Genomic DNA, 23,757 nt, shown 5'->3' with positions numbered 1-23,757 from the left:
TTTGCAATGAACCCCAAATCCCAGCAGGGCCCTGCACCCAGGCCCTGTGCAATGAACCCCAAATCCCAGCAGGGCCCTGCACCCAGGCCCTGTGCAATGAACCCCAAATCCCAGCAGGGCCCTGCACCCAGGCCCTGTGCAATGAACCCCAAATCCCAGCAGGGCCCTTTGCAATAAACCCCAAATCCCAGCAGGGCCCTGTGCAATAAACCCCAAATCCCAGCAGGGCCCTGTGCAATAAACCCCAAATCCCAGCAGGGCCCTGCACCCAGGCCCTCTGCAATAAACCCCAAATCCCAGCAGGGCCCTGCACCCAGGCCCTTTGCAATAAACCCCAAATCCCAGCAGGGCCCTTTGCAATAAACCCCAAATCCCAGCAGGGCCCTGCACCCAGGCCCTGTGCAATGAACCCCAAATCCCAGCAGGGCCCTGTGCAATAAACCCCAAATCCCAGCAGGGCCCTCTGCAATAAACCCCAAATCCCAGCAGGGCCCTGTGCAATAAACCCCAAATCCCACAGCCTGGCTGCAGAGATCTCTCATTTCCATCCATCCCGACCATCCTAACCCCCAACACTCCCACACTAACAAGGCTTGGGAGGAGGGATGTGGCACTGGGAGGAGATGCCAGGAATGAGGAACTCACCAGCCATGAGGACACTGGGCAGAAACCCCAAAATGAGGAAGAAATTGATAAAACAGCTGGGGAAATGTGCTGAATCAGCTCCTGCAGGGGCAGATTGCCACCACTGACCCCCGGCCCAGAGACCCAAAAAGATCCACGAGAAGAGTAGCACTGAGCATGCGACTGATTAGCATGAGAAGCAAAGGACAAATTTAACTAATGGATGGTAGACTGCTAATTAATAAGAGAACTGTGTAACTCACATTTATTGTTAAGTAAAATCCACGTTGTTGGCTTTGGTCTCATTTGCAGCTTCATTCGGGCAGAGGCTTCTCTCGTTAATTGGATTTGAACAGAGCCAAACATCAGCAGCACGTGGAGCTGCTGGAGAGAGCCCAGAGAGCCCTGGAGCCAGGCTGGCAGAGCTGGGGGTGCCCACCTGGATGGGAGAAGGATCCAGGGAGAGCTCAGAGCCCCTGGCAGGGCCTGAAGGGGCTCCAGGAGAGCTGCAGAGGGACTGGGGACAAGGATGGAGGGACAGGAGCCAGGGAATGGCTCCCAGTGCCAGAGGGCAGGGATGGGTGGGATATTGGGAATGAGGAATTGTTCCCTGGCAGGGTGGGCAGGCCCTGGCACAGGGTGCCCATGGTGCCTCAGGTTTGGCTTTTCTGTTTTTCACATTCTGTGCTGCTTTAGTGTGTGGGTCTGGGTTTCATATCAGGGATGCTGAGCTCTGGGCACAGAGCAGGGACACAAAACAATTCCTGCTCCAGCTGGGCACCAAGGACAAATGACCCAAATCTCAGCCCAGGAGCACAAACAGGAGAGAGAAAAACAAGGATGGGACTGCATGGGCTAAAGCTGGAATGGGACAATGAACTGCAAGGTGCAAATGGAGCAGAACTGATCACAGTGACAGACCCCGTGCCTGGTTCTGCATTTTGGGGCCATTTTGGTTCATCTTGGGTTCATTTTGGGACCATTTTGGTTCATCTTGGGTTCATTTTGGGACCATTTTGGTTCATCTTGGGTTCATTTTGGGACCATTTTGGTTCATCTTGGGTGCAGCCCTGGCTGGGCTCTTGTGCTGCCCCAGGTGGATCCATGCAGGAGATGCTTTGAATAAATCCCTGTTTGATTCTTTAGCTCTGCCCAGCCTCTGCTCCAGCTCAGCCTGCACAAGGCATCACCCACAGCAGCTGGGGCTGCCCCTGGATCCCTGGCAGTGCCCAGGGCCAGGCTGGACACTGGGGTTGGCACAGTGGCAGTGTCCCTGCCATGGCAGGGCTGGCACTGGGTGGGATTTGGGGTCCCTTCCCACCCAGATTTGTGCCTGTGGTCACCAGAGCTGTGCAGAGCTGTCCCTGTGCCAAGGGCAGCAGGGCCCAGCCTGGCTGGAGGAGGCACCAACAGGGACAAATGCCAGGGACAGGGACAAATGCCACCTGCTGCCCTGGGGAGGGAGAGCCCCTGGCAGTGACAGTCCTGGGGTGGCTCTGGAAGGACCTGGGGGTCCTGGCAGGGACAGAATGTTTGTCCCTGGTGTCCCCAGTACAGGGCAGACAGCAAAGCCCCAGAGACACCAAAGGGGGTGCCCAGGACAGGACCTGGCAGAGCCAGGCAGTGCCCAAGGACAGGGTGGCACCACTGGGTGGGATGATGGGATAATGAGATGGGATGGGATGGGATGGCATGGGATGGGATGGGATGGGATGGGATGGGATGGCATGGCATGGCATGGCATGGCATGGCATGGCATGGGATAACGGGATAATGGGATGGGATGGGAAGTGGACATTAGGATGTGGGTGAAGCAGGAGATCCCCCAGCCCCATGACCCAGCCCCGTGTCCCCACTGCTGCCCCACAGCCAAGTGCCACATCTGTCACTGTGGGTGTCCGGTGCCACCAGCAGTGTGCCAGGCTGCTCACAGGGCAGGATGGGGACAGCACCTCGGTCCTGTCACCACACCTCAGGAGCCTGAGGGCACCCAGAGGGGCTGTGCCAGGAGCTCCTGGCGCCACCAGGACAGTCCAGGGCTGGCAGCTGGTGGGGTACGCTGGGCACTGCCCGGTGTTACTGGCATGGACTGGGCACCACTGGGTGTTTCCAGGCACTGTTAGGGGTCCAGGGGTGTCCCAGAAATGTTCCAGGGGTGTCACGGGGGTCCCAAGAGGGGGCCCGGGGGTGCCCCGGGGGTGTCCTGGGGGTGTCCCGAGGGTTCCCAGGGGTCACCGGGGATGTCCCAGGGAAGTCCCGGGGAAGTCCCGGGGGTCCCAGGGGTGTCACGGGGCTGTCATGAGGGGGTCCAGGGGTGTCCCGGGGGTGTCCTGAAGGGTTCCTAGGGGTGTCACAGGGGTGCCACGGGGGTCCCGGGGGTGTCGTAGGGGAGTCATGGGGGGGTCCAGGCGTGTCACGGGGATGTCCCGAGGGTGTCCCGGGGATGTCCCGGGGATGTCCCGGGGGTGTCCCGGGGGTGTCCCGGGGGTGTCACGGGGGTGTCACGGGGGGGTCCCGGGGGTGTCCCGGGTGGTTCCCAGGGGGTGTCCAGGGGGTGTCACGGGGGGGTCCCGGGGTCACCGGGGGTATCCGCGCGCGCTCCGTCACCACGGCAACGGCGCGTGCAGGTGGCGGGGGGCGGAGCCCCGGGCCCTGGCCCCGCCCCCTCCGGCTGTCAGTCAGGCCGCGCGCAGCCCACCCTGCTGGGGGGCTCGGCCCCGCCCCCCGGCGCCAGGGCGGGCGGTGATTGGTGCAGGCGCGGCCAGGCCCCGCCCCCGCGGCGCAGGTTCGGGTGAGAGGCGATCGCGGCCGCAGCGGCACCGGGAGCGGCACCGGAGCGGGAGGTACCGGCGGGGCGGGCGGGGCGCAGCCGGGCCGGGTCCGGCCCAACCGAACCGAACCGAACCGGGCCGGAGCGGATCGGACCGGAGCGGGCCGGGCTGGGCTGGGCTGGGCTGGGTTGGGGTGAGCCGAGCCGGGCTGAGCCGGGCCGAGCCGGGCCGCGCCGGACCGTGCTCGGCTTTTCCTTTCCCGCTCCTGCGGACCCGGCTCGTTATCGCGACGGGCTGCACAATCGCGACAGGTGCGCGCGTCTCGGCAGGCGCGAGTGAATGGACGGGCTCGGATGGAGGGGAGCGCCCGCCGTCCCCGCCCGGGGCGCTTCGCGGGAATCGCCGCGCTGGGAAGCTGCGCGCGGCCGCCGCCCACCCGTGGCGACACACCTGTCGCGACAGGCGGTGGTGTCGCGACAGCGCGAGGGGGTCGCCCCGGCACGGTGCGGTGCCGGGCACGGCTGCTGCTCCTCGGTCGGGCCCGGTCGCTCTCGGCGCCCTGTCGCGATCGGAGCGGAGCGGCAGGTGCCGGGGCGCGGCGGAGCGCGGAGCCCGGGGCGGCGGGCGGCGAGGGGCGGCGGGGGTCCCTCCGGGCCCGGCTCATTGTTCCGCCGGGTCTCCCGGGCGGCCCCGCCCCGGCTCCGAGCATCCTTTGTGCTGGGCGGCCCCGGGCTTTGTCTGCGGAGCCGCCCCGGGCCGGCGAGACCGGGACCCCCCGCGCCTCCGGACCGCGCACCGGGACCCCCGCCCGGCCCGCATCGCGCTCCGGGAACGGACCCGCGGCAGCGGCACCGCCCCCGAGCCGCGCCCGGGCCCGTCCCAGCCCAGCGCCCGCACCGGGCCCGGCTCTCGGGGGTCCCCGGGCCGGCCCCCCCGTTCGGCCGCAGCCCGGTTCCGGTGCCCGCCGCTCCGGCCTCTGCCGCAGTGCCCCGGGGGTCAGCGCCGGGCGGTGACGGGGCCCGGGAGCGGCGATGGGACTGCCCCGTGTCCCCGCAGCCGGCACCGGGACCCTCCGCAGCGCCCCGTGCCCGCTCGGGCGTGGCCGCGCAGTGCCCGTTCCGTGCCCGTTCCGTGCCCGTTCCGTGCCCGTTCCGGGCCGGGCCGGGCCAAGGTGCCCGCGGGGACGAGGAGCGGCCGCAGCAGCAGCATCCCGGCTCTGACGGAGCATCCTCCTCCTCCTCCTCCTGCCGCCATCCCCGGTGCTTCCCGGGGCGGTGGCTCGGTGACACCGCAGCTCCTCCGGCACCGGGACGGCGACACCGGATCGGAGCCGGGCAGGGCCGGGCCGGGCTCGGTGTCCCCCCCGCCGGGGCGGCGCTCCGAGCCGTGCCCACCCAGCCGCCACCCTGGCGGGCCACGGGCGGTGGTCGCGGTCGGTGCCGGCGGCGCGGCGGTCACCGAGGGCACGGTGACAAAGGGGAGCCCCGGGGGGGCGGGCGCAGGGTGCGGTCGGGCCCGGTGGGGTCTCGGCGGCGCAGACAAAAGCGGGGGCGGCGGGGCCCGCACGATGCGGCAGCCCCGGCACAAAGGCCCCGACCCCAACAGGTGCCCCCGGCAGCCCCGGGGTCCCTTTGTCCTGCGGGGCCGCAGCTGTCCCGGCGGCACAGCCGTCCCCGCGGGCCCCGCTTGGCGTGCCGGGCTGGGCGGGGGTCCCGGGCTGCCCCCCGGTGCCCCCCGGCGCTGCGGCTCTGCCCTGCCCGGGGCCCGCTGGCTGCCACCAGGCTCGGGCCGGTGCCGGCCGTGCCACCGCCGCAGCGCCGGCTGGAGCGCGGGACGCCAGTGCCAGGCTGGCACCGCGGGCAGGGGCACGGCGGGACGGAGCCCCGGGGACGCTCGGTGTGAGCTTGGGGGTCAGCGGTGTGAGCAGTGGGAGCGCTGGGTGTGACCCGGGGACAGTCAAGGGGAAACGGGAGCACCGGGGTGCCAGGCGGGCCATCGTGGGCATTCAGCGCTGGGCACGGCCCTGGCGGCGTGGGGACATCGGGGCGGTGCCAGGGGTGGCTGGCACAGGGTGGCAGAGGTGCCCGGAGCGGTGGCAGCGGCGGGGATGGCTCTGCGCTGGCCGCGGGCAGCGTGTGCGGCTGCCGCCTCCTCTCGGTGCTCCGTGCCCTGCGCCCCTGGCACCCCCACAGCCCCGGGCCGTGCCCACGCCCCTCCCGCCCTCCCCGTGCCGGGGGTGTCACGGTGCCCGGTGCTGCGGCGCCGCTGGCAGTCGCTCCGTGTGCTCCAGATCCGTCAGCGCGGCTCTGCTTTCATCTCGGGCTGCCACGTGCTGCCTGCTCCAGCCCTGCCTCTGCACCGTGCCAGCCCTCCCCGAGCCGTGCCAGCCCTCCCTGAACCCCTCCCTGCACCGTGCCACCCTTCCCTGCACCGTGCCACCCCTTCCTGCACTGTGCCACCCTTCCCTATACTGTGCCACCCCTCCCTGCACCGTGCCATCCCTCCCTGCTCCGTGCCACCCCTCCCTGAACCCCTCCTGCATCCCCTGCCCTGCCCTGGGCTGCCAGGGGCTCGCAGGGCCCGTGTGCCCCATGGTGCCACCCTGGGCACAGCTCTGCTTTCATCTCGGGCTGCCACGTGCTGCCTGCTCCGTCCCTCCCTCTGCTCTGTGCCACCCCTCCCCGAGCCGTGCCACCCCTCCCTGTGCCCCTCCTGCACGCCCCTGGTGTGGGGCAGCAGCTTCCCCGTGTGCCAGGCAGAGCCGGGGGTGCCGTGCCCGGGGTGCCACAGCGGCCTGGCACGCCGCACGGGGCCGGTGCCGCCCGCCCCGGTCCCGCGGTGTCCCCGGAACGGTGTCACAGCTGCGCGTGCCGGTGACATTCCCGAGGGGGGCCCTGCCCGGGCCGGCAGCTGCTGCTGCTCTGTGCGGGGCGAGGGCAGCGGGCACGGCTCCAGCTGGCACCGGGAGCGCGGGGGGCAGGGGCGCTGAACCCCCCCTGCAGCTGTGCTGGTCCCTGGGGTGCCCCTGTCCCCTCCCTGCAGCTGTGCCAGCCCGGCATGCCCAGCTGCCAGCCCAGCCTCGGGAGCCAGCTGTGCCCAGCAGGTGCTGCAGAGCCCTGGCACGGCTCGGGACGGTCCCTTCAGAGCCCCGTGCCAGTCCCGGTGCCCTCCTGAGGGGCTGTGGCGGCACCGGGCACCGCCTGGCACCCAGCAGCAGCAGCAGCCTGTGCCCCCAGCTCGGTTCTGGCTCCGGTGGGGCTGTGCCAGGGGCTGGGTGGGCACCAGGGGCGGTTCCCACAGCGCTGCCCAGTGCTGGCACCGTGCCAGTCGTGCCAGAGTGCCCCGTGTGGGTGCCAGGGGCTCTGCCTGGTGCAGGGGTCCCTGCAGTGGGCACAGAGGGGCAGGGGTCTCTCCGTGGGTCTCTCCGTGGGTCTCTGCTGCTCTGGGGGGGTCCCAGCCCACCTGATGCCCCCCGGGTGGGCACAGCTGGCACTGCTGTCCCTGCTCCGGCGGGTCGATGGCGTTTGACCTTCACCGAAGGATTTATTGAATTTATTGATGGTGGCTGGGGATGCCCCTCCCTGCCGGGGACTCAGGCTGTGCTGGGTCTCTGGCAGAGCTGGCACCTCATGGGGCAGTGGGCAGAGCCCCCAGCGAGTGATGCCAGCTCTGGAGCTGTCCGTGCCAGTCCTGGGCGCTCACAGGGACACAGTGGGCAGCGTGCCCCAGGTACACAGCCATGTGCCCGTGGCACAGGTGGCACTGGCAGGGTGGCAGGGATGGGCAGCCCTGCTCAGGTGCTGCCGGGGGGTGGCGCTGGCAGTGCAGGGTGGCACAGAGGGGCTCTGGCAGTGCAGGGTGGCAGGGTGGGTGGCGCTGGCAGTGCAGGGTGGCACAGAGGCGCTCTGGCAGCCCTGCTCAGGATCTCCAGGGCATTGGCACCGGCGAGGTGCAGCCCGCAGTCCCCGCAGTGGGTCCCTGGCACGGAGGCGGCCCCAGCCCCGTGCCAGCCCCTCCTCTGCGCAGATTTCCCGGGATAAATCTGGGAAATCCGGGATTATATAAATATAATATAAAATTATATATTATAATAATAAAGCGTCCCGCCCGGCTGCGGGCTCGGCCCCGGGGGCAGCTCCGGGCACGGCGGGCGGCGCGGGGCGGGCGGCGCGGTGCCCGGTTCCCGTGGGCGCTCCCGGCGCTCACCCCGCCGCCCCGTGCCCGCAGCACCATGATGGCCAACGCGGCCAGCGTGCGGATCCTGATCAAGGGCGGCAAGGTGGTCAACGACGACTGCACGCTGGAGGCCGACGTGTACATCGAGAACGGCATCATCCAGCAGGTGGGCCGCGAGCTGATGATCCCCGGCGGCGCCAAGGTCATCGACGCCACCGGCAAGCTCGTCATCCCCGGGGGCATCGACACCAGCACCCACTTCCACCAGACCTTCATGAACGCCACCTGCGTCGATGACTTCTACCACGGCACCAAGGTAGCCACGAGCCGTGCCCTGCCCTGCCCGGGCTGCCCGCGGGGCCCTTGTGTGCCCGCGTCCCCGTGCTGGGCCGTGGCACCCTGTGCCAGCTCGGCCACCTCCCCGTGCCGAGTGTCGCTGCTTGGGCCGGCCCAGCATTGTCCCTGCGGCCTGTCCCGCTGTCCCCAGTGCCCACACAGAGCGGCATTGTGCCAGGCCGGCGCTGGCCGTGCCTGTCCCCAGGCTGTCCCCAGGCTGTGCTCGGTGTCCCCGGGCAGGGGGCTCAGCGCTGTGCTGGTGGTGTTGTAGGTAAAAGTTACGTTAAATTAGGGTATAGTTCAATTATCTTGTGTTAATTATGTTATATTAATTGCATTATGTTGAGAGTGGGAGTCGCTATTAGAGCGTTCTGGGAGAAGGGTCCGGTTTGGTGGAAGGGCCCCGTGCGATGCCCACGGGTGCCACATGCCAGCCCCGCTCCGTGTCCCCGTCACCCGCTCGTGGCAGCGCCAGGCCGGCAGCTCCTCCCGAGAGCGCCCGTGGGCAAAGGAGCTTTGGGGATTAGCGGGGCGGGGTGAGCCGGGGACAGCGGCGGGGCCACCGCGCCTGCCCTGCCGCCCACGGCAACGGAAACGGGGGGGCGCCCAGCGGCCCCAAACCCACCCGGGGCTCCCTCAGTACCCCAAACCCACCCGGGGCTCTGTGCTGGGGCTCCCTCAGCACCCCAAACCCACCCGGGGCTCTGTGCTGGGGGTCCCTGAGAGCCCCAAACCCACCCGGGGCTCCCTCAGCACCCCAAACCCACCCGGGGCTCTGTGCTGGGGCTCCCTGAGCACCCCAAACCCACCCTGGGCTCTGTGCTGGGGCTCCCTCAGCACCCCAAACCCACCCGGGGCTCTGTGCCAGGGCTCCCTCAGCACCCCAAACCCACCCGGGGCTCCCTCAGCACCCCAAACCCACCCTGGGCTCTGTGCTGGGGGTCCCTCAGCACCCCAAACCCACCCGGGGCTCTGTGCTGGGGGTCCCTGAGCGCCCCAAACCCACCCGGGGCTCTGTGCTGGGGGTCCCTGAGCACCCCAAACCCACCCGGGGCTCCCTCAGCACCCCAAACCCACCCTGGGCTCTGTGCTGGGGGTCCCTGAGAGCCCCAAACCCACCCGGGGCTCTGTGCTGGGGGTCCCTGAGCACCCCAAACCCACCCGGGGCTCCCTCAGCACCCCAAACCCACCCTGGGCTCTGTGCTGGGGATCTCTGAGAGCCCCAAACCCACCCTGGGCTCTGTGCTGGGGCTCCCTCAGCACCCCAAACCCACCCTGGGCTCTGTGCTGGGGGTCCCTGAGCACCCCAAACCCACCCGGGGCTCCCTCAGTACCCCAAACCCAGCGCCGGGGCTGGGGGCACAGTGGGTGCCCCGGCATGGCAGGATGGGGCTCTCCAGATGTGCCATGCGCCCAGATGTGCTGCTGCACGGGGGCAGCCATTGGCGGGGCCGGGGGGACGCGGGGGTCCCTGTCTGCAGCCAGCACCCCCCCAAGGCTGTGGGCAATGCCCGAGCATTCCCCGGGCACACCTGGCACTCACCTGGCTGTGGGCAATGCCCGAGCATTCCCCGGGCACACCTGGCAGCTCCCCTGGCTGTGGGCAATGCCCGAGCATTCCCCGGGCACACCTGGCAGCTGCCCTGGCTGTGGGCAATGCCCGAGCATTCCCCGGGCACACCTGGCAGCTCCCCTGGCTGTGGGCAATGCCCGAGCATTCCCCGGGCACACCTGGCAGCTCCCCTGGCTGCGGGCAATGCCCGAACGTGGTCCGGGCACACCTGGCAGCTCCCCTGGCTGCGGGCAATGCCCGAGCATTCCCCGGGCACACCTGGCACTCACCTGGCTGTGGGCAATGCCCGAGCATTCCCCGGGCACACCTGGCGGCTCCCCTGGCTGCGGGCAATGCCCGGGGGATGAGCCCTCAGCCCCACCGCGGCCCCTGTGCCCCCCGTGCAGGCAGCGCTGGTGGGGGGCACGACGATGATCATCGGGCACGTCCTGCCCGACAAGGACACGTCGCTGCTGGACGCCTACGAGAAGTGCCGCAGCCTGGCCGACCCCAAGGTGTGCTGCGACTACGCCCTGCACATGGGCATCACCTGGTGGGCGCCCAAGGTGAGCGGGCACGGCGGGAGCAGCTGCCGGGGTCATTCCCGGCCCCTGATCCCATTATCCGCCCGGGGGGTGGGCTGAGCCCCCAGGCCGCCTTTTGAGCTGCCCTGAGCCGGGCTCAGCGGGGCGGGGGCTCGGGGCTGCCCTGGCACAAGGGGGTCTCTGCGGGGCGGGGGCTCGGGGCTGCCCCGGCACAAGGGGGTCTCTGCGGGGCGGGGGCTCGGGGCTGCCCTGGGGCACGGGGGTCTCTGCGGGGGGGGGAAGGCGCTGCTGCCGCTGCTGCTGCCCCGAGCCCGGGGGGACCCCGGCCCGCAGCGGGACCCCCGTGGGGGCGGCGGGCAGGGGCGTGGGCAGCCCCCGCCCCACGGCACGCTCAGCGCCGCGATCCCCTCGCAGCCGCCGCGGGGGGATCAGAGCCGGCTCCCGGCCGCGCTGCGCGGAGACCCCGGCCCCGACCCCCCCTCCGGCATCTGTCACCGGCCGCGTCACCCCCAAACCCCCGCGCCGTGTCCCCGGGGGCCCCCTCAGGGCGGGGTGCGCCCCCCTGAGCCCGCTGCCCCGCAGGTGAAGGCGGAGATGGAGACGCTGGTGCGGGAGAAGGGCGTGAACTCGTTCCAGATGTTCATGGCCTACAAGGAGCTGTACATGCTGCGGGACAGCGAGCTGTACCAGGTGCTGCGCGCCTGCCGCGACATCGGCGCCATCGCCCGCGTGCACGCCGAGAACGGCGAGCTGGTGGCCGAGGTGAGGGGGCGCGGGGGCGGCGGGCACCGGCCGGGCGGGGGGCACCCGCCCTGTGCCACCCTGTGCCACCCTGAACCCCCAAACCCGCAGGGAGCCAAGGAAGCGCTGGACCTGGGCATCACGGGGCCCGAGGGCATCGAGATCAGCCGGCCTGAGGAGGTGGGTGGTGGCAGGTGCCACCGGGGGGGGCTGGCACGGGCCGGGGCATCGCTGCCCGTGTCACCGTGTCACCGTGTCTGTCCCTGCAGCTGGAGGCCGAGGCCACGCACCGTGTCATCACCATCGCCAACCGGGTGAGTGTCCCGAGCGTGGGGGGCTGTCCCTGCCCCGTAGGGGTGCCCGTGCCCCCCGGGGGGCTGGGTGCCGTGGGGACAGTGCCAGTGACCCCCTGTGCGCAGACCCACTGCCCCGTGTACCTGGTGAACGTGTCCAGCATGTCCGCGGGGGACGTCATCGCCGCCGCCAAGATGCAGGGTAGGGGACACGGGGGGACACGGGGGGACATGGGGGACATGGGGGACATGGGGGATGTCATCACCGCCGCCAAGATGCAGGGTAGGGGACACGGGGGGACATGGGGGACACGGGGGGACATGGGGGACACGAGGGGGACACGGGGAGAAACAGGGGGAACATGGGGGGACACAGGGGGGACATGGGGGATGTCATCACCGCCGCCAAGATGCAGGGTAGGGGACACGGGGGGACATGGGGGACACGAGGGGGACATGGGGGACACAGGGGGGACATGGGGGACGTCATCGCCGCAGCCAAGATGCAGGGTAGGGGACACGGGGGGACACGGGGGACATGGGGGACACAGGGGGGACACGGGGGATGTCATCACCGCCGCCAAGATGCAGGGTAGGGGACACAGTCGGGGGACACGGGGGACACGGGGGGACACGAGGGGGACATGGGGGGACACGAGGGGGACACGGGGAGAAACAGGGGGAACATGGGGGGACATGGGGGATGTCATCGCCGCCGCCAAGATGAAGGGTAGGGGACACGGGGGGACATGGGGGCACAGGGGGACACGGGGGGGACATGGGGGACACGGGGGGACACGGGGGATGTCATTGCCGCTGCCAGGATGCAGGGTAGGGGACACGGGGGGACATGGGGGACACGGGGGGACACGAGGGGGACATGGGGGACACAGGGGGGACACGGGGGATGTCATCGCCGCCGCCAAGATGCAGGGTAGGGGACACGGGGGACATGAGGGGACATGGGGCAACACAGGGGGGACACAGAGGGGATACGGGGAGACATGGGGAACGCCCCCAGCTCTGCTTGTACCCAGGGGACACACAGGGGACACGCATGTGAGCACACAGGGGACACGCACAGGTCGCATACAGGTCACACATGTGAGCACAGACACGTGAGCACACAGGGGACACGCACAGGTAACACACGGGTGACACACACCTGAGTGCTCAGAGGACACATGTGGGGTGGGTCACACACCTGCGCACACATGAGACACACACAGGACACGCACAGGTCACACATGTGAGCACACACCAGACACACAGGTCACACATGTGAGCACACACCAGACACACACAGGTCCCACAGGTCACACACCTGAGCACGCACAGGACACAGATCTGAGCACATACAGCTCACACACAGGTCACACAGGGGACACACACAGGACACACACCTGAGCACACACAGCACACACAGCACACACACAGCACACACACAGCTCACACACAGCTCACACACAGCACACACACAGCTCACACACAGCACACACACAGCTCACACACAGCACACACACAGCACACACAGCTCACACACAGCACACACACAGCACACACACAGCTCACACACAGCACACACACAGCTCACACACACAGCACACACACACAGCTCACACACACAGCACACACACAGCTCACACACAGCTCACACACACAGCACACACACAGCACACACACACAGCTCACACACACAGCACACACACAGCTCACACACAGCTCACACACACAGCACACACACAGCTCACACACAGCACACACACAGCACACACACAGCTCACACACACAGCTCACACACAGCTCACACACAGCACACACACACAGAGCACACATCTCACACACAGCACACACACAGCTCACACACAGCTCACACACAGCTCACACACAGCTCACACACACAGCACACACACAGCTCACACACAGCACACACAGCTCACACACAGCTCACACACACAGCACACACACAGCACACACAGCACACACACAGCACACACAGCTCACACACAGCTCACACAGCACACACACAGCTCACACACAGCTCACACACAGCACACACAGCTCACACACAGCTCACACACACAGCACACACACAGCTCACACACAGCACACACACAGCACACACACAGCTCACACACAGCACACACACACAGCTCACACACACAGCACACACACAGCTCACACACAGCTCACACACAGCTCACACACACAGCACACACACAGCACACACACAGCACACACACAGCTCACACACAGCTCACACACACAGCTCACACACAGCTCACACACAGCACACACACACAGAGCACACATCTCACACACAGCACACACACAGCACACACACAGCTCACACACAGCACACACACAGCACACACACAGCACACACACAGCTCTCACACAGCTCTCACACACAGCACACACACAGCACACACACAGCACACACACAGCTCACACACAGCACAGCACACACAGCACACACACAGCACACACAGCACACACACAGCTCACACAGCACACACACAGCTCACACACAGCACACACATCTCACACACAGCACACACACAGCACACACACAGCACACACAGCACACACACAGCTCACACACAGCACACACACAGCACACACACAGCACACACACAGCTCTCACACAGCTCTCACACACAGCACACACACAGCACACACACAGCACACACACAGCTCACACACAGCACAGCACACACAGCACACACACAGCACACACAGCACACACACAGCTCACACAGCACACACACAGCTCACACACAGCTCACACACAGCACACACACAGCTCACACACAGCACACACAGCACACACACAGCTCACACACAGCACACACACAGCACACACACAGCACAGCACACACAGCACACACACAGCACACACAGCACACACACAGCTCACACAGCACACACACAGCTCACACACAGCACACACATCTCACACACAGCACACACACAGCACACACACAGCACACACAGCACACACACAGCTCACACACAGCTCACACACAGCACACACAGCACACACACAGCACACACACAGCGCACACACAGCTCACACACAGCTCACACACAGCACACACACAGCACACACACAGCACACACACAGCTCACACACAGCACACACACAGCTCACACACACAGCACACACACAGCACACACAGCTCACACACAGCTCACACACAGCTCACACACAGCACACACACAGCTCACACACACAGCACACACACAGCGCACACACAGCACACACACAGATCACACACGCAGCACACACACAGGACACACACCTGAGCACACACAGCTCACACACAGCACACAGGGCTCCTGCCCCGCGGGTACCTCAGGCCCCGTGCCCCGGGCAGTGCCCGGCGTGCCTGGCGCGGCCCCGTGCCCACGCGTGCCTCCCCGCAGGGAAGGTGGTGTACGCAGAGACCACCACGGCGCACGCCACGCTCACCGGGCTGCACTACTACCACCAGGACTGGTTCCACGCCGCCGCCTACGTCACCGTGCCGCCGCTGCGCCTGGACACCAACACCTCTGCCTACCTCATGAGCCTGCTCGCCAAGTGAGCCTGCCGGGGTGCCAACCTGCCTGCCCCGGGTGTGCCCAATCCCTGCCCCGGGTGTGCCCAGTCCCTGCCCCTGGGCACCCTGAACCCGCCCCAGGTGTGCCCAATCCCTGCCCCGGGTGTGCCCAATCCCTGCCTCTGGGCACCCTGAACCCGCCCCGGGTGTGCCCAATCCCTGCCCCTGGGCACCCTGTTCTCCAGGCACCCCATTCCTTGGGTGCCCCATTCCCTGGGTGCCCCATTCCTTGGACATCTTCTCCCTGGGTGCCAAGAACTCCAGGTGCCTCGTTCCCTGGGTGCCCCATTCCCTCGGCAATCCACGGCAGGGGTACCCCATTCCCCGAGTCCTGGGCACCCCGTGGCAGGGGTACCCCATTCCCCTAGTCCCAGGCTCCCCGGGCACCCCTGGCAGTGCCACCCCCCAGCCTGCCGTGCCCCCGCAGTGACACGTTGAACGTCGTGGCCTCGGACCACCGGCCCTTCAGCACCAAGCAGAAGGCCATGGGCAAGGAGGACTTCACCAAGATCCCCCACGGCGTCAGCGGCGTGCAGGACCGCATGAACATCATCTGGGAGCGCGGCGTGGTAGGGCTGGGCACGGGGCTGGTGCTGGGGCTCACAGGGACCCTGCTGGATGGGGCATCCCACCATGGGACGGGCACGAGGGTGGCGGGCACGGAGCTCCCCAGTGGGGCCTGGGCACAGGGCTGGTGCTGGGGGCTCACAGGGACCCTGCTGGATGGGGCATCCCACCATGGGGTGTGCCCCCCTGGCACCCTCAGAAGTGGCCTGGGCATGGGGCTGGGGTTCCCTGCTGGATGGGAGATCCCACCATGGGATGGGCACGAGGGCGGCGGGCACGGAGCTCCCCGGAGCTGCCCTGGCGAGGATCCTAACCCCGCAGCACACCCGGGATTTTGGGGCACCCCTGGGATTTTGGGGGCGCTGGGGGGTGACAGGGAGCACCGCAGCCCCCCGAATCGTGACCCCGCTGCGGCGCCAGGTGGGGGGCAAGATGGACGAGAACCGCTTCGTGGCCGTGACCAGCTCCAACGCCGCCAAGCTGCACAACCTGTACCCGCGCAAGGGCCGCATCATCCCCGGCGCCGACGCCGACGTCGTGGTCTGGGACCCCGAGGCCACCAAGTAGGTGCAGCCGGTGGCACGGCCCTGCTGGGTGGTGGCAGCGCGGGCAGGGGGTGGCAGTGCCCCTCTCGGGGCCCAGCGGGGTCCCAGCGACACGGAACAAAAGGACAGCGCGGGCCTGGGGTGGCGCCGGTGCCTTTATCTGGTGTTACGCTGTCACGGAACATCTTTTCATTAAAATCCTTCCTTAGGATTTTTTTCCTGCTGGAGCTGAGAAGTTTCAGCAACAGATGTAAGCAATGGTTATCTGCTGCTGTGGAATGCCACAGGTGGATCCGTGTTGGTCTCCTGTGGGTGTTTGGATTTACTGACCACTCACGGCAGAGCTGCTCTCGCTCTCTGCTCAGACACAGAACTTCATTATTAATTTTTTTCTATTCTTAGCTTAGCTAGCCTTCTGAGAACTTTCTTTCTATTCTTTTTAGTGTAGTTATAATGTTATATATATATCATAAAATAATAAATCAAGCCTTCTGACCACAGAATCAACATTCTCGCCTCTCTCTTCACCTCAAAACCCTTGTGACCACGGTCACATTACACTCCCCGAGTCTCAGGGTCCCAGGCAATGAGCTGGGGGCAAACCACAGCCTGTAAGGGGGGATGTGACAGTGTTCACAGGGCTTTCCAGGTGAGGGAAGGGACGAGGATCTGACTCCGTGTTTCAGAAGGCTGATTTATTATTTTATTACATGCATTACATTTAAACTATACTAAAAAGAACAGAGGGAAAAGTTTCATCTCAGAAGGCTGGCTAAGCTGAGAATGGAATGGAACAAAAACAAAGGTCTGTGGCTCGGACAGAGAGAGAGAGAGAGCCAGCTCTGCCGTGACTGGTTGCTAATTCCAAACATCCACATGAGACCAATCCCAGGTGCGCCTGTTGCATTCCACAGCAGCAGATAACCATTCGCTTACACTTTGTTCCTGAGGCCTCTCAGCTTCTCAGGGGGAAAACTCCTAAAGAAAAGGGTTTTCACAGAGGATGTCTGCAACATGGGGACAGGTCTCGGGGGGGGATACAATGATCAACTAATCAGGAGAACTGGGGGTGGGACACAAGGGCAGGGGACACAGGAGAGGAAAACTGCCTGGGACAGGAGGGGTTTGGAGCTGGGCAGAAAAGTAGGGAAGCAGCAAAGAGATAAACCTCTGTGTCACCCCAAAATCAGGGGGAAAAGCCCAAACACCTACCAAACAACAAATCAGACCATACCCTGTGAAATAAAACCGTGCTACAACAGCAGCCCGCGCCGGGGGGGACGCTGGGGACGCTCCCCGCGCCCCACAGGCGGTGACAGCCCCGTCCCCGTGTGTCCCTGTGCCCAGGACGGTGTCTGCCAGCACGCAGGTGCAGGGCGGGGACATCAACCTGTACGAGAACATGCGGTGCCACGGCGTGCCCCTGGTCACCATCAGCCGCGGGCGCGTGGTCTACGAGAACGGCGTCTTCATGTGCGCCGAGGGCACCGGCAAGTTCTGCCCGCTGCGCTCCTTCCCCGACGTGGCCTACAAGAAACTCGTGCAGCGCGAGAAGGTACGGGCGGGGCAGAGCTGCCCGGGATGGGGCCGTGCCAGGGCAGCACTGGAGTGATGCCACGGCCGTGCCAAAGCAGCGCCATGGCTGTGCCAGAGCTGTGCCAGAGCTGTGCCGTGGCTGTGCTGTGCCAGAGCGGTGCAGTGGCCGTGCCAGAGTGGTGCTGGGGCTGGGCCAGAGCAGTGCCATAGCTGTGCCATGGCTGTGCCAGAGCAGTGCTATGGCTGTGCCAGTGCAGTGGCCATGCCAGAACAGTGCTATGGCTGTACCAGAGCAGTGCCAGGGCTGTGCTGTGGCTGTGCCAGAGCAGTGCCATGGCTGTTCTGTGTCAGAGCGGTGCCATGGCTGTGCCAAGGCCATGCCAGAGTGGTGCCATGGCTGTGCCAGAGCATTGCCGTGGCCATGTCGTGGCTGTTGCGTGGCCGTGCTAGAGCGGTGCCAGAGCAGTGCCATGGCTGTGTCAGGGCTGTGCCAGAGTGCTGCCATGATTGTGCCATGGCCGTGCCAAAGCAGCGCCGTGGCTGTGCCAGAGCAGCGCCATAACCATGCCATGGCCATGCCATAGCAGTGCCATCACTGCGCTGGAGCCATGCCACCGTGAGGGACAGGGCTGCACCGTGCTGGCTGCTGGAGGGGACAGTGGCAGTGCCAGAGGAGGCTCAGTGCCAGGCGGTGCCACGCCGTGCCAGGAGCACGGAGCCGGGTCCCTGCGGGTCAGCGTGTGACACAGGACACTCCCCTGGTCCTTGCCAGCACCGTGGCACTGCAGGGGACACTTGGGACACTTGTGCCCACCCGTGCGTGGCCCATGGCCGTTCCAAGGCACCAGGGCTCACTGTGCCCTGGCCCGGGCTGTGCCCTTTGCTGGCTGTCCCGGGGCAGCCCCGCAGCTCACGGTGACACCGGGACAGGGACACGTCCCTGGGGCTGCCCTGGTGACACCCGGCTGCTCTGCCATCCCCGTGCCCGCGCTGGGGCTGTGGGGGACAGGCTGGGGACAGCGTGGGGAGGGAGCAGCTCACAGGAAGGCTTGGCCAGCACTGGGGCACTTCTCGGGAGCTCTGGGTGGCTGTGGGGGCAGCAGGGCATTGCATGGCCTTGGCTTGGCTCGGTTTGGCTCGGCTCGGCTTGGCTCGGTTTGGCTTTGCTTTGCTTTGCTTTGCTTTGCTTTGCTTTGCTTGGCTTGGCTCGGCTCGGCTCGGCTCGGCTCGGCTCCGCCGGGGGGACGGGGCTCGGGGCTGCTCTGCCAGGGCCCCCCACCTCCCCCAGCCCCTGCTCCTGTCCCTGCTCTGCTTTGCCCCGGGATCCCCCCCAGCCCCCTCCGAGCGCCCCCTCCCCATGGCAGCCCCCTCCCCAGCCCCAGCACGGCCCGGCCCGAGCCCCCCGCCCCGCCCGGCCCTGGCACCCCTGGCACCCCTGGCACCCCGGCCCTGGCACCCAAAGCCCGCGCCCGGCCCGGCTGACGCTCTCTCCGCTCTCTCCGCTCTCTCTCCGCTCTCTCTCCGCTCTCTCCTCTCGCTCCCGGCAGAATTTGAAGCTGCGGGCCGTGGACCGCACCCCGTACCTGGGGGACGTGGCCGTGGTCGTGCATGCCGGCAAAAAAGAGACGGGGACGCCGCTGGCCGATACGCCCACCCGGCCGGCCACGCGACACGGGGGCATGAGGGACCTGCACGAGTCCAGCTTCAGCCTGTCCGGTAAGAGCGGGCCCGGTGCCCCCGCCGGGCGCCTGTCACCTCCCCGGGGTGTCCCCATTGTCCCTCGTCACCTCCCCGGTGTCCCCATTGTCCCTCGTCACCTCCCGGGTGTCCCCACTGTCCCTTGTCACCCCCCCCGGGTGTCCCCATTACCCCCCGTCACCTCCCGGGTGTCCCCATTGCCACTGCAGGTGTCCCACCATCCCTCTCTAGGGCTGTCCTGTCACCTCCCGGGTGTCCCCACTGTCCCTCGTCATCTCCTGGGGTGTCCCCACTGTCCCTTGTCACCTCCCGGGTGTGTCCCCATTGTCCCTCGTCACCTCCCCGGGGTGTCCCCACTGTCCCTTGTCACCTCCCGGGTGTGTCCCCATTGTCCCTTGTCACCTCCCCGTGGTGTCCCCATTACCCCCCGTCACCTCCCGGGTGTCCCCATTGCCACTGCAGGTGTCCCCATCGCCCCCCGTCACCCCCCGGGTGTCCCCGGTGCCACCGCAGGTGTCCCTCCATCCCTCTCCCTAGGGCTGTCCTGTCACCCCCTCCTGCTCCAGGCCGCCCCCATTGTCCCTTGTCACCCCCCGGGTGTCCCCATTGCCCCCCGCCACCTTTCAGGCTGTCCCCATTGTCCCCCGTCACCCCCCGGGTGTCCCCAGTGCCACCGCAGGTGTCCCTCCATCCCTCTCCCTAGGGCTGTCCTGTCACCCCCTCCTGCTCCAGGCCGCCCCCATTGCCCCTTGTCACCCCCCTGGGTGTCCCCATTGCCCCCCGCCACCTTTCAGGCTGTCCCCATCGCCCCCCATCACCCCCCGAGTGTCTCCATTGCCCCCCGGTGCCACCGCAGGTGTCCCTGCCCAGGGCTGTCCTGTCACCCCCTCCTGCTCCGGGCTGTCCCCACTGTGCCCCCGCAGGGCGCTCCCAGGGTACCCCAGCAAACATCCCCGGGCAGGGGCCGTGGCAGAGCAGGGGGCACCGAGGGCTGTGCCAGCTTGGGGGGCAGCGGGGCTGTGCCAGCTTGGGGGGCACCGGGGCTGTGCCAGCTTGGGGGGCACCGGGGCTGTTCCAGCTTGGGGGGCACCGGGGCAGTGCCAGCTTGGGGGGCACCGGGGCTGTGCCAGCTTGGGGGGCACCGGGGCTGTGCCAGCCGGGGGCACCGAGGGCTGTGCCAGCTTGGGGGGTACCGGGGCTGTGCCAGCTGGGGCAGCCCCCTCCCCTTGCTGAACCGGGGGCTCGGTACCGGGCAGCGCCGCTCGGGGCTCCGCTGGCACCGGCGGTTCTGGCCCTCGGGCACGGCGTGGGCACGGGGGGGACGACCTGAATGCCAGCACTGGTCAGCACAGGTCAGCGCTGGTCAGCACTGGTCGCTGTTGGTCAGTTCTGGTCAGTGTTGGTCAGTGTTGGTCAGTTCTGGTCAGTTCTGGTCAGTTCTGGTCAGTTCTGGTCGGCGCTGGTCAGCGCTGGTCGCTGTTGGTCAGGACTGGTCAGTGTTGGTCAGTTCTGGTCGGTATTGGTCAGTGGTGGTCAGTGCTGGTCAGTTCTGGTCAGCTCTGGTCAGTTCTGGTCAGCACTGGTCAGCGCTGGTCGCTGTTGGTCAGTTCTGGTCAGTGTTGGTCAGCACTGGTCAGTTCTGGTCAGTGTTGGTCAGCACTGGTCAGCGCTGGTCAGTTCTGGTCAGTGCTGGTCAGGACTGGTCAGTGCTGGTCAGTTCTGGTCAGTGCCGGTCAGCACTGGTCAGTGTTGGTCGATATTGGTCAGTTCTGGTCAGTTCTGGTCAGCTCTGGTCGGTATTGGTCAGTGGTGGTCAGTTCTGGTCAGTTCTGGTCAGTGCCGGTCAGCGCTGGTCGCTGTTGGTCAGTTCTGGTCAGTTCTGGTCAGTGTCCCCGCCCCCCCGGGCCCCCGTCCGAGCGTCCGTGTGTCCGTGTGTCCGGCAGGTTCTCAGATCGATGACCACGTTCCAAAACGAGCCTCGGCCCGGATTCTCGCTCCCCCCGGGGGCCGGTCGAGCGGCATCTGGTAGAGGCGGACCCGAGTCCCCCGAGTGAGGCGCCCGGGCCCGGCTCCGGCTCCGGTGCGGCGGGGCTGCCCGGCCGCGGGCCCCGCGCCGCCGCTGCCGCCGCCGCCGCCGGCGGGGCCGTGCCGGGCCGGGCCGTGCCGGGCGGGGCCGGGCCGGGCCGTGCCGCGCGGGGGCCGCCGGGGGCCGGGGGCGCTGGGTGCCCCCCCGGCCCTTTTCTGTTTGCACGTTGGATTTGGATCAGTGAATTTTTGACTTGTTTGTGCATCACGTGGAAATACTCTGAAGTGGTTTGTGTCACTAGCGTAGGGGAGACGCAGGGACCCCCCCTTCCTGCCCCGGCCCTGGACCCCCGCCCCAAGCCCGAACCCTGTCCTGATCCCATCAGAACCCCGTCCTGGTCCCATCAGAACCCACCCTGATCCTATCAGAACCCCACCCTGATCCCATCAGAACCCATCCTGATCCCATCAGAGCCCGTCCTGATCCCATCAGAACCCCATCCTGACCCCATCAGAGCCCACCCTGATCCCATCAGAACCCACCCTGATCACATCAGAACCCCATCCTGATCCCGTCAGAGCCCGTCCTGATCCCATCAGAACCCACCCTGATCCCATCAGAACCCCGTCCTGGTCCCATCAGAACCCCATCCTGACCCCATCAGAACCCACCCTGATCCCATCAGAACCCCATCCTGGTCCCATCAGAACCCACCCTGATCCCATCAGAACCCCGTCCTGATCCTATCAGAACCCGTCCTGATCCCATCAGAACCCCATCCTGATCCCATCAGAACCCACCCTGATCCCATCAGAACCCACCCTGATCCCATCAGAACCCACCCTGATCCCATCAGAACCCACCCTGATCCCATCAGAGCCCGTCCTGATCCCATCAGAGCCCGTCCTGATCCCATCAGAACCCATCCTGATCCTATCAGAACCCGTCCTGATCCCATCAGAACCCACCCTGATCCAATCAGAACCCACCCTGATCCCATCAGAACCCACCCTGATCCCATCGGAGCCTGTCCTGATCCCATCAGAACCCACCCTGATCCCATCAGAACCCCGTCCTGATCCCATCAGAACCCACCCTGATCCCATCAGAACCCCGTCCTGATATCCTGATCCCATCAGAACCCATCGTGATCCCATCAGAACCCCAACCTGATCCCATCAGAACCCCGTCCTGATCCCATCAGATCCCCGTCCTGATCCCATCAGAACCCACCCTGATCCCATCAGAACCCTGTCCTGATCCCATTCCTGCCCCCCCATTGCCACCTCTCTGTCCCCCATCCCTGAACCCCATCTCCATCCTGATCCCATTCCTGCCCCCCCATTCCCATCTCTTCTCCCCCATCCCTGAACCCCATCTCCAACCTGACCCCATCCCAATCCCTCTGTCCCCCCTCCCTGACCCCCGTTTCTGCCCCCTCCAAAGCTCTGTCCCTGCCACCATCCCCATCCCCACCCCGGTCCCCTCCCCACTCACTGCTCACTGCCAGCTGAGGTCCCGGGTCCCCTCCCATGTCCCCTCCCCTGTCACCCCCCTGCCCCCCGTGTCCCTGCCCCCCGTGCCCCCTGCCCGTCCCCGGGTCCCTGCGGGGGTGTCCCCCCGTGTCCCCCGTGCCCCCGTAGGTCCCTGTAGGTGTTCGGGGCGGTGGCCCCGGGGGGGTCCCGTGTCCCCGCGGTGTCACACGGCCGATGTAGGAACCGTTGTGTGCTCATTAAAGACCGTTCACAGCCCCGCCTGCGCCTCTGGGACACGGGGGGACAGGGGGGACAGGGACAGGGACACGGGGGGGGACACCACGGACAGCCCCGCCTGCGCCTCTGGGACACCGGGACAGGGGCAGGGACACGGGGAACGCGGGGGGACACCACAGCCCTGGGGGTGAGGGACCCCCACTCCGCACTGGGGACAGGAAGAGACCGGACATGGGGACATGATGGGACACAGGGGGACCCGGGGGGACAGGGGAGGGACACAGGGGGACACAGGGACACCGGGGGAGACATGGGGACACTGAAGGGACATGGGGGGGACATGGGGACACCGAGGGGATCATGGGGACATGGGTGGACAGAGGGACACAGAGCCCTGACGTGGGGACATGGGGGGACACAGAGAGGATCATGGGACACAGGGGGACATGGGGGGACACAGGGGGACATGGGGGGGACATGGGGACACCAAGGGGATCATGGGGACATGGGTGGACAGAGGGACACAGAGCCCTGACATGGGGACATGGGGGGACACGGGGGGACACGGGGGAGACAGAGGGACACCGAGGGGAGATGGGGACACGGCGACATAGGGGGACATGGGGGAGACATGGGGCCACAGAGGGGGTCACGGGGGACACCGGGGGGACACATGTGGGGACAGGAGACGGAGGTGGAACGCAAGGGGACGCGGGACATGCGTGAAGGTTTGGGGACACGCATGGGGACATGGCGGGAGACCAGGGGAGCTCACAGCGCTGGGGCACAAACGAGGGCTGGGGGGTCCTGGGGGGCTGCAGCGGGGTCTGGGGCGCTCTGGGTGAGTCACAGGGGGTCCCCACAGGTCCCAGGGTCTCCCTTGAGGGGATCTTGGGGGGTTTAGAGGGGTCTGGGGGGGGGCTCTGGGTGGGGGCCAGGAAGAGTCCTGCAGGGTCACAGAAGGGTCCTGGGAAGGGTCCCAAGGGGCCTGGGGGTGTTTGGGGGGCTCTGGGGGTGCTTGGGGGGGTCT

The 23,757-nt window shown here is 66.7% G+C and overlaps 1 protein-coding gene and 1 long non-coding RNA gene across 3 annotated transcripts; one reads left to right on the top strand and one right to left on the bottom strand.

Annotated features, from left to right (window-relative positions):
- Positions 1–3,405: 3,405 nt before the first annotated feature.
- On the top strand, positions 3,406–21,083 carry DPYSL5 (dihydropyrimidinase like 5). 2 transcript variants are annotated; one of them, XM_058020076.1, is made up of 13 exons: positions 3,406–3,467; positions 7,623–7,887; positions 9,867–10,025; positions 10,587–10,766; positions 10,857–10,925; positions 11,015–11,059; positions 11,165–11,240; positions 14,468–14,624; positions 15,071–15,212; positions 15,631–15,773; positions 17,103–17,310; positions 18,839–19,007; positions 20,933–21,083. In XM_058020076.1, the coding sequence occupies exons 2-13, from the start codon at positions 7,627–7,629 to the stop codon at positions 21,016–21,018; spliced, it is 1,695 nt and encodes a 564-aa protein (XP_057876059.1). In that variant the 5' UTR covers positions 3,406–3,467; positions 7,623–7,626; the 3' UTR covers positions 21,019–21,083. The 2 variants fall into 2 exon arrangements, with proteins under 2 accessions (XP_057876059.1, XP_057876060.1); XM_058020077.1 differs by lacking the exon at positions 18,839–19,007.
- A 113-nt stretch (positions 21,084–21,196) lies between these two features.
- On the bottom strand, positions 21,197–22,488 carry LOC131081525 (uncharacterized). Its single transcript, XR_009114265.1, has 3 exons — positions 22,401–22,488; positions 22,185–22,336; positions 21,197–22,133 (listed from the first exon to the last, which is right to left on the bottom strand). It is a non-coding gene; the product is annotated as an uncharacterized LOC131081525 (long non-coding RNA).
- Between the last annotated feature and the right edge of the window lie 1,269 nt (positions 22,489–23,757).

The sequence above is a fragment of the Melospiza georgiana genome, chromosome 3 (assembly GCF_028018845.1).
Source record: "Melospiza georgiana isolate bMelGeo1 chromosome 3, bMelGeo1.pri, whole genome shotgun sequence".
Lineage (NCBI taxonomy): Eukaryota > Metazoa > Chordata > Aves > Passeriformes > Passerellidae > Melospiza > Melospiza georgiana.
The sequence above is the reverse complement of the archived record's forward strand: the minus strand, read 5'-3'. Positions and strand labels throughout refer to the sequence as shown.